The 11,198-nt window shown below is 38.2% G+C and overlaps 2 protein-coding genes across 3 annotated transcripts; one reads left to right on the forward strand and one right to left on the reverse strand.

The window, feature by feature from the left end:
* Positions 341–4,897, reverse strand: LOC109206477 (cullin-3A-like). 2 transcript variants are annotated; one of them, XM_019369311.1, is made up of 3 exons: positions 4,740–4,897; positions 4,309–4,598; positions 341–2,550 (listed from the first exon to the last, which is right to left on the reverse strand). In XM_019369311.1, the coding sequence occupies exons 2-3, from the start codon at positions 4,467–4,469 to the stop codon at positions 510–512; spliced, it is 2,202 nt and encodes a 733-aa protein (XP_019224856.1). In that variant the 5' UTR covers positions 4,470–4,598; positions 4,740–4,897; the 3' UTR covers positions 341–509. The 2 variants fall into 2 exon arrangements, with proteins under 2 accessions (XP_019224856.1, XP_019224846.1); XM_019369301.1 differs by having other exon boundaries at positions 4,309–4,897.
* Positions 6,595–8,059, forward strand: LOC109218063. Its single transcript, XM_019382384.1, has 4 exons — positions 6,595–6,898; positions 7,062–7,146; positions 7,667–7,851; positions 7,977–8,059. Exons 1-4 carry the CDS (start codon positions 6,595–6,597, stop codon positions 8,057–8,059), a joined length of 657 nt encoding a protein of 218 aa, XP_019237929.1.

Consider the following 11,198-nt stretch of genomic DNA (forward strand, 5'->3'; position numbering starts at 1 on the left):
TCGCAAAAAGTAATCTTATGACGCCTGAAATAATGGATCAAACCATTCAATGCGAGTCTATAAAGAAACTTAAACCACTTATTGGGGCTACCTCAAAGTTTGTCAAAACAAGGCGGGAATTACCATTCCACAGCTGACTAGCTAACTTAGCATGTATAGCATCTAATAATTTTAAGCCATTTCAATTCAAGTTTGCCACTATTATCTCCCAGAATCAGCCATTCATAGCAGAGTAATACTTTCGGGATAAAGTGAACTTTAGATACAAATTCTGTCGAGCTTTGAAAGGCCAAGGCTCGCAGCTTAGCTATAAGCTTCAACAGTCTCTTTGGATCTCGTATTGTAAACAAGGAAAAGTAGAATTAAAATGGATGCATTGAACCAACAAACAACTGTCAATAAAGCCCATCCGGGCATCAAGTGAGTTGACAAACATTCAAACTTACATTTTCACCAGTTAAGGCCCAACAAGCCCCGATAAAATCACGGGTTCAGTGCCTGTGGTTTCTTCAAGCCAGGTAACGATACAACTTCCTATCTGTTTTATCTCTCTCCAAGAATTCCCGCTCAATCAAAGACTCAATTCGCTTCTTTATGACAACTGGGTTCGGCAGGAAGCGAGAATTTAGCTGCTTCGTGACCTCAGCAACTATATTGTTGTGATCGAGCACCCTCCGAGATTTCATGATTCTGACTATTGCTGCCTCAATCTGTGGTTTCCGGTCCTCCTCCACTCTCTGCCTAGTCTCCTGTTTTTCAGGCTCTGACTCCTTTTGTGCAACAACAGTACCTATCTTTACCTTGTAGAACTTGCTTGAGAATTTATCATTGAAGTAAAAGGCATCATCCTCAGCAATATCCTTGCTCATTGGTTCCTTCCTCAGAACATTCTTCCCCTTGACGCATGCAAGAGATTGTAAGCACCTCTTTAAATCTGAAGCTGGTATTTCTGTAGCCTGTTCAATTTCTTTGTAACTCAACCGATCAGCATTGTTGAACAGCATAAGGATGCACATCTGGTAAGTGGAAACGTTAAGCTCATGCTTCTGTCCCTTTCCAAATGTAGCTTTCAAATCAGCAGTCCCCATATTTGTCTGCCATGACAACCTCCTACCTGTATGAGTACCGAGATAGTATGTCTTGAACTTATCACAGACCCCCAGAATTTCAGGAGGAAGATTGCAAGTAGTAACGGATTGTGTTGGCCAGGACCCAGTTGTAAGGACCTGGACTGTGAGTGAAGGACCATCTGCGATCTCAGCACCCACAGCAGCATGAAAACCATGCATCGTATCTTGTGAGGTCTTCATGTCAGTAAACATGCCTTCCAGTTTTGACGTGAACTGGTACCCACATTCTGTTTTAAGCTTAACTATCAAACTTCTCTCCGCGTCATCAGATACAGTCTTCCCTGAGAGTAGTCTCTTTGCCAAGTGCTGCTTGTAGTACTTCTCAAACACATCTTTCTCCTGAAGGTAGCGGAAAAGCATCATCACTTTATCCAATACAATCTCTACATCCTCCTCAGTAACCCCTTTCAGCCCTTTTCGAAGTTTGTCGTCCACAAATAAAGAAATAAACTCTGGTGATCGTGGATTCAGATTAATAAAGTACTCAAATGAGGAATTGAGGGCATTTTGGAATGTTTTGTCATTGTTAAGCGCTGAACTTATGATCTTATCATGCTTATCCTTCTCATCCAAAAGCCTCTGCACAAAGTCTACAGGATCCTTTAACCTTTCTGGATCAGTGACAAGCTGCTTACCAGTTTCTCTAATATGAGAAGTCATGACATCTCTAATCAGTGCCAGTCCAGTGGGCACTCTACGGAACAAGTTGTACATCCTACCTAAATCTTCATACTTGTCATCTACGATCATATTCACTAAGCCTGAGTTCTCCATATGAACCAACCTGTGCATATGGCTTTCGATCATCTCTTTCTCCACCACATTAGTAATTTTGGATTCACTTTTTGCATCCAAATAGTGGGACACTCTCTCAATCTCTTCATTGAGACGTTTCTCAGCTTTCTTCAGATAATCCCCACAATCACAGCACTCAATGAATTGCTGAGACTCAAGCCGATAAAAATCTGCTGAGACTTCAAGGAAAGGCTTTTCAAAGTCTTCTTGGTATACTGAAGAACCTAAATCCATTAGCATTTTTATTACATTCCTCATCAAACCCCTGTTTATCACTTCACCAGTCCTCTCATGCTGAACAAGTTCAAGAAGTGTGTCCTGAAGCCTTTTCTGGATTTTGCTGGAGTGGATGATATGGTCTCTCCATAAATTCAAACCAAGCTCATGAACAGGTGTTTTATGTGTACTGGGAATGAAAGTTCTATCCATGTACATTAATATATCTCGAATCATTTGCAATGCCTTGTTATGCTCCGCCCATTTTCGATTCAGTTCTTCCAGAAACAAACCTCCCTGAGCAGCTTCAATAGATTTTGCAATTTCCTTCAAATGTGATGTCATAGTTGATACAAGTCCTGAATAGAGCTTCTCCCCAAATTTGTGTAGGACCATGTTATATGCATTTCTGCAGATGCCAGATACTAAGAACATCAAAGTAATGCAGCTGGCTATGCAAAGAAAAGCTAATAGGTTCGGATTGCAAAAAATAAAGGTGGCGGATCTTCTCCTCTAAAAGTACAAGAAATAAAGCTTGTCACTAGAGCTCAATTACAGAAGAGAAAGATTAAAGGAAGTAATTCTATAAACATCTAAACCCTCATTCCAGGAAATGGTATGTGACGTGATATCCAGGAAACTATTTGTTCATGCCAACTAGAAAGCTTTATGGTTTATGCACCAAACAGTTGGCAAACAAGCTAACATGTTTTATCTTTGCTATCAATAAATATAATGACATGATCAAACTACATCAAGTTTACAATAGACATATGTACTGTACCTGTTCCTGAACCACTGGCATATTATTTTTCTTTTTATGATAAGTTTTAAACCACCTATGCTACACCTAACTGAATAAACTGGACACAGATAAGACTGGACTTAAAAGGATATGGACAGACCTAACACTTTGCACTTAAAGAACAGGAGAAAGCTAATGGTGTGCACTTAAAAGAGAAGCATATTTCTGTATAAATTATCACATTGCTATTTTAGAAGTCTAATGGAGAGAGACCTTTTACAAAAGATATACATTCCCACTTATTAAAATCTAAGTTCAAGCTTCAAGAATTAAGTTATGCTCCTTAGCTCTATCCCTCTTATGGCACAATGTGCAAGATTATTTGTGTGAATCTACTATAGGCTGTGCATGTATCCACCTAAACGACAGAATAGTATCTCCATATCAAATTGCATTTCCTTCCCCTCATACAAAAATAGTCACAAAAAATAACTACATCGATTAAACTTGCATAGTTGGAATGAGGTTTTTCTCTTTTCCTCTCAATAAAAATAAGAACATTCCCATCGACCCAACCAGTCAGATGTATCAGCTCTTATGTTTCATCAATGCCAATTTAACCATGAGATTGGCATGCCAATAAAATTACAGCTAAAATTGTGACAACAAATCCTTCACAGCCAACTGCCAGCAGAGAAAGGGGCCTGATTGGGTGGAAGGAAGAGGTAATAAAGAGAAAAGCATATTTCAAAATTCAATAATATGGGGTTCTGTAACACTAAAGTTTCTCTAATTTTCAACTGACCTACAAATAGATTAATAGGACTCCTAGCAATTAACTTGTAAGAATCAATATACTAGTACTGCCCAAGTCTTGGTGAGCAAAGTTACCCTGTATTTGAGCTGGTGAAAGTCTCAAAAGGTAGCAGGCGCCTGCTGGAATGATCGGGTGCACGTAAGCTGGCCCAGATGCCACCGTCATCAAAAAAGTATCTATATACTAGCATTGATGCTATAGTTTCGAGTCCTTGACACAATAATCGAAACAAAGTTAACCTCCACGGCCAAGCAACACCGGGTAACGGAGGCCAGAATAACAAGGAATAGCAAGTGAATTTGCTCAAATTGAAACTATCCAACACGACAGATAGCAGCTATATCCACAATAGCTAATCACTTTTCAGTTTGTAACCTTGTATAATACTTAGTTGTAGTCAAAACATAAGCCAAGGTACGAAACGTGAAGCTTCTATGTTTTAAAAAGTAATTTAGCAGCTAATACTTCTTCCTCAAACACAGGCAATTACTTGTGCGCTAAACTAAACAGCTTAAAGTTAAATTAAGCAGCTTAAAAATACAGCAAAATCACAAATGAAAATCTTATGAAATAAAATAAAACAAAGGAAGAGGAAGCAAGCAAACCTATAGAGCTCTTCGAAACTAAGACCACTAGCGTTATGATTGTAAATCTCATGAATAGCATGCTCCAGGATCTTCCATGTTTTTTCAGCATATTTCGGATCCACAACGACCCGATGCTTAAACGCCTCTATCTGGAAATTTCTCTTCTTCTGCGCACTCATTTCTCTCTCAATTCCCTAAAAGTCTACCCGCCGCCGGAATATTGAAACTTCCACAACCAATTAGAATCCGAAATAGAACGATCAGCTCTTTAATCACCGATCTAAAGGAATTGGGGATTTAGGGTTTCTCTGCAAATGAAATTGTAGAATTAGGGGAAAGTAACTTAGCGATTTAGAAACTAGAAATGGAATTAGAGTTTGATATTAACGGAAGGAAATTTATTGGATTATAAAAGTAAAATTATGGATTAACAAGTAAAGAGGTCGAACCAGAGAGCCATTTTGGTTGGTTGAAATTTTGAGACTTTGAGGAGTTTTCTTCTTCTATGTGACACCGGCACCTATCTATTTCTTTTTAATTTTTACTTTTTTTTTTATTATTCTCCCTTTACCACCTCCCGAGTCTCGCTTTTTCTTTTTTCTTCTTTTCTTATTTTTGGAACCTCTCTCGTATTTATTGGGTTTTGAGTCAATATTTGTGACTTATAAAGCCCGGCAAACTGGCCCACGAATTTAAACAAGCCCTTTAAAGTGGCTATCTGGTGTCATTTTTGCTAGTGGGACAAATGCACATATAGCCATTCTCAAGGATGTTACTTAAAAACTAATCTGTATTTATTTTGTCTAGAAATTTTAAACTAAAAATCATAACTTCAGGACAATCTAGGATATTTTGTCCTGAACAATTGAACTGAAAAACTGATATTTAGGACGCACAAGCCAATTCTTAAATAGCAACCCTTTACGGTGGCTACCTTGGGTAATTTCTACAAGTAGTAAAGTGAGAACCGCAAGAGCATTATCTACTTCGTTTGAGGACTGAACTGAAACATGTACATTTATAATCAAAGCTATAAAGTTTTCCATTGAATTCTATGGTGCATTTCTCGAAAATAGTGTCTGTTTGGTAATGCACTTCTTGGGAATGTTTAATATCTACTGCTTTTCCTTCGTTGATTTGATTTTTTTTAACAGATATGGATTTCAGATTCAAAATAAAAGCTCTAGTATTTCAAATTACTAAAAGACATTATGGAAATTCAGATTGATTAAAACTAATTGATATAGCTAAAAGTAGGGGTGTACATAGGTAGGGTTGGTTCGAATTTTGCAATTACCAAACCAAACCAATTGTGCTGGGTTATTAAATCTAAAGACCAAACCATACCAATAAAACTCGGGTTTTTCGATTTCGATTTTTCCCAGGTTTTCGGATTTTTTTTCCGGTAAAACCTTCGTAGCACAAAACATATAACTTGTGCTCAAAATATTTCGTTAATCCAAGTAAGGTACAACTATATAAGGTATTTTCCAAGAAAATAAAACAAAACATGAGATGTGTCATGGCATTATCCTAAAATATTCAACAATAAAAACAATAAAATTATGTAATATAAATATTGCTAACTAAACCGTGATTGACTAAAGTCCACCTCCCCCCCCCCCCCCCCTGCCGGCATGGGTAGGGGACGACCGAGAAAGGCAACCAAGATGAATATCTCAGATCAATTGATCAACGAATCTACAAAGAAGACACCGGTGACAACGCATGTTGCTCAAAACCCAGGAAGTGTAGAAGGATGGCCAGCACTCCCGAATCGCAGTGGGGATTCCAAAATTGGGGAAAATCAGAGCGGCGAACGGGTGCAGAAGGATCTGGGGAAAGGAATACAAATCCAACCTAGCTCAGAGGAGCATACTTAAGAGGTGATCGACAAACAAAAAGGGGCACCGATGGCTCAGTGACAGCTGGATTTAGGACACAACAAGAGTGGCAATGCTACTTGGGCAAATCTATTTGAGCGCAATAGCCTAGCTACAAAAGGTATGATCTCCGCTACATTGCTACTCAAATAAGGGATGGAAAGAAAATTGTGGAACTACCTAAAGCTGAAATTGAATCAGAAACAGAGAAGTGGAGGAAAGCACTCATTTGGTATGTAGTAGGGGCAGATCCATCAATAGGAGCAGTGGAGAGATTCATTGCTTCGCAGGGACAATTTGCGAATAAGCCGAAAGTATATTATTATAATGACGGATATTTCGTTGTTCGTTTCAATAGCCTTGAAGATAGAGATGTGGTACTCTACTCTAGGCACAGACTATGAACAACAAGCCAATCATAATGAAGGCTTGGACCCCGGATTTTGACTTCAATAATGAGGTGCTGAAGACAATACCTATATGGGTAAAGTTCCCCAAGCTACCTCTAAATTGTTGGGGGATTGAGGCTCTTAGAAGAATCAATAGTGGGATAGGACTACCATTATATGCCGATGACTGTACCACAAAGATTGAAAGAATTTCCTATGCAAGTGTATTGATAGAGATGAATATCATAAAGGAATTACCAACTAACGTACTTGTCCAGGATCCAAATGGAAGGGAATTTGAGCAGGTTGTTGAGTATGAATGGAAGCCTCAGTTCTGTATTATATGCTTGAAGATGGGACACTCATGCCTAAAATAACCTCAACAGATTAAGCAAGTTGCACAAATTGAGAGGCAACATACGTCAAAGAATAAGTAGTGGCAGGCCAAAAGGCCTAACCAAAATGCAGGAAGTGTTGTATTAAAAGAATCTATCGACAGATGCTCAAACAGAAGTACCTGACTATCAAGATGGTATGGGGGCACAAAAGGGGCAAGATGATGAATGTCAAAGGGTGAAAGCGAAGTCAGCCGAGAAAAATACTAGAAAGGGTGAGGAAGTGCACAAAGAAAATATAAACACAACAAATAGCTTCCAGCCATTAGCGAACTGAGCAGAACAGTAATGGAGTCCAGGGAAATTCCAGGCCAAAGAGAAAAGCAATGCAGTAGCAGTAGTAGAAGTGTTGAGAACCAACCTTACCCTTTGCTTCTTAGATGATGATCATTAGCTGGAATGTAAGGGGTATGAATAAGATATACAAGAAAAAGGAGTTAAAGGAGTTTTTAAAAGAAAATAAAGTTGCATTAATTGCAATAGTAGAGCATATAGTTCATGAAAGGAATGCTAATTCAGTTATACAGAAAATAGCTCCTGCGTGGAGTTGGTATGGGAACTATGATGGTAATGGCCGAGGAAGAATTTGGATACTTTGGAACCCCGAAATAGTAAGTTTCAGACCAGAAAGCAGTAATCAACAACTCATTCATGGGGAGATAAGGTTCTGTGCTTGTCACTTAAGCTTTAAATTTACATCTATTTATAGGCTGCACACAGTTAGAGATAGACAGGAATTATGGGATGAACTGAAGGCAATTAATAGCATGGAGAAAGTACCTTGGGTTGCGATGGGAGATTATAATGCTGTCTTAAACATCGACGACAGAATATATGGAAATCCTGTACAAGAAGCTGAAGTGAAGGATTTCAGGGAGTTACTAGATGACACTGGTATGACTTAATTGAAAACTGTGGGTCGGTAATTTACATGGACCAATAACCATATCTATAGCAGGATAGATAGGGCATTGGTAAACGCTGAGTGGCTGCTGAAATTTTCCAAGCTGGATATACAGATTATGGATCCTCATTTCTCAGACCATTCCCCTCTATGCCTGAAGGTAGAAGTGAAGTCAAAAAGGAAGCCCATACCCTTTAGGTTCTTCAACTATATGGCGGAACATGAAGAGTTCTTAACAGTGGTGAAGGTTGGATGGGAAAAGCATGTTCAAGGCAATCAAATGGAAAGAATCTGGACAAAGCTGAAGGAAGTAAAGCAGGAGTTAAAGAAACTATGCCCCCATAATGCAAATAGTATTAAGAAAAAGGTAAATACATTGAGGCAACAACTGAAGGAGACCCAAGAAATGATGAGGAGCATCAATCAACAACAAGGATTAATTGACAAGGAAAAAGAGCTGAAGATAGAGCTGGAAAAGTGGTCTTCGAAAGAGGAAAGCATAATGAAACAAAAATCTAGAAACCAATGGTTGAATTTGGGGGATTCAAACACAGCCTACTTATTTGCTTCAGTAAACAATAGAGTAGCACAAAACAATATCAGAAGTCTAATTACTGAGACATGAGTGTTGGCTCAAACAGAAGAAGAGATTACTACTGAAGTCACTAACTTTTATGAGAAGTTATTGGGAAATGCAGCTAAACAATTGCCTGCAATTCACCCTAGAATCATGAATGAAGGACAAAAGTTGAACATGGAGCAACAACTGAAACTGATAGAACCTGTCACTGAGCAAGATGTATACGATACATTAGCAGATATAAATGATCTCAAAGCCCCGAGATGTGATGGTTTAAATGTTATTTTCTACAAGAAAGCTTGGCTTGTGATTGGTACTAAGGTAACTGAGGCTATCCTAAACTTTTTCAATACAAATCAGATGTGTAAGGCTATAAATTGCACCTTAGTCACCCTCAAACCCAAAGTACCTAACCCATCTACTGTCAAAAAGTTCTGACCCATCTCTTGTTGCACGGTCATATACAAACTCATAGCCAAAATCATGACCAAAAGGCTGCAGAATGTTATGAACCTGCTCATTGATAAGAGTCAGTCTGCTTTTGTGCCTGGGAGAGTTATCATTGATAATATTTTGCTTAGTCATGAACTTGTGAAGGGATACGGAAGGAAGGGAATATCACCTAGGTGTATGATAAAGGTGGATATGCAAAAAGGCCTATGACTCTGTGGAGTGGCCTTTCTTAGAACAAGTGCTAACAAGTTTAAATATTCCTGCTATTTTTGTGGACCGGGTGATGCAGTGTGTGAGGAATGTGCCATACTCTATTGATATTAATGGAATACCTAGCCCACCTTTTCCACCAATAAAAGGGCTCAGGCAAGGAGACCTCCTCTCCCCATACATGTTTGTTCTAGCAATGGAATATCTAAATCGATTGTTGAAGACCTTGAAGTATAATCCAGATTTCAATTTTTACCCTAAATGTGATAAAATAAAAATTGTCCAACTAGGGTTTGCAGATGATCTACTGCTGTTCTGTAGAGGAGATGTGGTATCTGTTCAACTGTTGTATCAACGCTTTAAAGAGATTTCAAAGGCTTCTGGGCTGGTGGCTAATAATGATAAAAGTTCCATCTATTTTGGTGGGGTGAAAAATGATATACAACAGGATATCATAGAGACCTTGTAGATTTGTGAAGAGATTACTGCCAATAAAGTACCTAGGGGTTCCCTTAAGTACAAAGAGGCTAACAATTGTACAATGTTACCCCCTATTGGAGAAGATGATCGGTAGAATCACCACTGGACATCAAGATTCTTGTCATATGCTGGTCCACTTCAAATGATCAAAACTATCCTATTCTCTATCCAAACATTCTAGTCTCAGATATTTCTGTTGCCTACGAAGATTGTGAGTCTGATTGAGGCTGCTTGTAGGAAGTTCTTGTAGACTGGAGGCACCACTCTGACCACGAAGGCCTTGCTTGCATAGAGTAGAGTGTGCTACCCAAAGTCAACAGGAGGATTCAATGTGTTGGATATTCATGTGTGGAACAAAGCTGCAATTCGCAAGCTCTTGTGAAACCTGTGCAGAAAGAAATATAAATTATGGGTCCAGTGGGTTCACATATACTATGGGAATGGAAGGAACATATGGGAAATAGAGCCACAATATGCTACGTGGATGGTTAAGAAGATACTAAAATCCAAGAAGAGCATTGACGAAGCAGGAATACAAGTTAGTGATCTATGTAATATGGCAACATTCTCTATCAAATGGATGTATCAGAAGATGAGAGGTGAACATAATAAAGTGTCATGGAGGAGACTAACATGCAATAATCATAGCCCACCCAAATAGGTATTCATTCTTAATTTGGTAATTCAGGGAAGGTTGAGTACTTTAGATAGGTTGGCCCAATGGGGCATAGTAGACAACCAGGTATGCTATTTGTGCAAAGAGCAACCTGAAACCCATGCACAACTATTCTACGGTTGCAAATTTTCTACAAAAGTTTGGAGAAGAATGTTACAATGGCTGAAGGTTAACAAGCAACTACTGGCATGGCAGGAAGAAATCCAGTGGGCAAGCACAAACATGAGAGGCAAATCAAGTGGAGCAGAGATATATAAAATGGCCCTAGCTGGGAGTGTCTACCTGATATGGCAAGAGAGGAACCTAAGACACTTTCTAGGCAAGCACAAATCAGTAGAGACTATAACTAAGATGCTGGTTCAGGAGATATTTTGTAGAATCTACAGGGTTGGAAAGCTAAATAGAAGTGTAAAAATTTTAAACTGTTACCTATAGATTTATTATACGGAAAGGGTGAGATACTTGAATATTGAGGAAAATAGGAGTTGTCAAATGACAGTTTGGAACGAAAAGTTCAAACTGTTGGAGTTTCTTATTTTGTAGTTTCTATACATAACTTCAAAGGTAATGGAAAATTTAGTTACCAAAAAAAAATATTACTAACTAAAATCCATAATAAAAATAAATATAATCTAAAGGTGCTAAGTCATGCTAAAATAAGTAGACTTATAAGGGAGTATTAATTACATGACTAAACGCTAAAGAAAAAATAAAAATAGGTTATGCATTTTTATCTATATTATTGCAAAACAAAATAGATATTCAATACATTGTCGTTCGTAGTATTGAATTGAATGTCTTTTATTAGCATTAGTATTGATTTGATTTTGGTTTGGGCTTTTGTTAGCATTATTTAAGTTACTAATATTAATGGCTATAGAACTTATTGGAACATTCAAAAGTTCTAAGTCCAACCTTGAAATAACACCTTAAAAGAT

The sequence above is a fragment of the Nicotiana attenuata genome, chromosome 2 (assembly GCF_001879085.1).
Source record: "Nicotiana attenuata strain UT chromosome 2, NIATTr2, whole genome shotgun sequence".
In the NCBI taxonomy this organism is placed as follows: Eukaryota; Viridiplantae; Streptophyta; class Magnoliopsida; order Solanales; family Solanaceae; genus Nicotiana; species Nicotiana attenuata.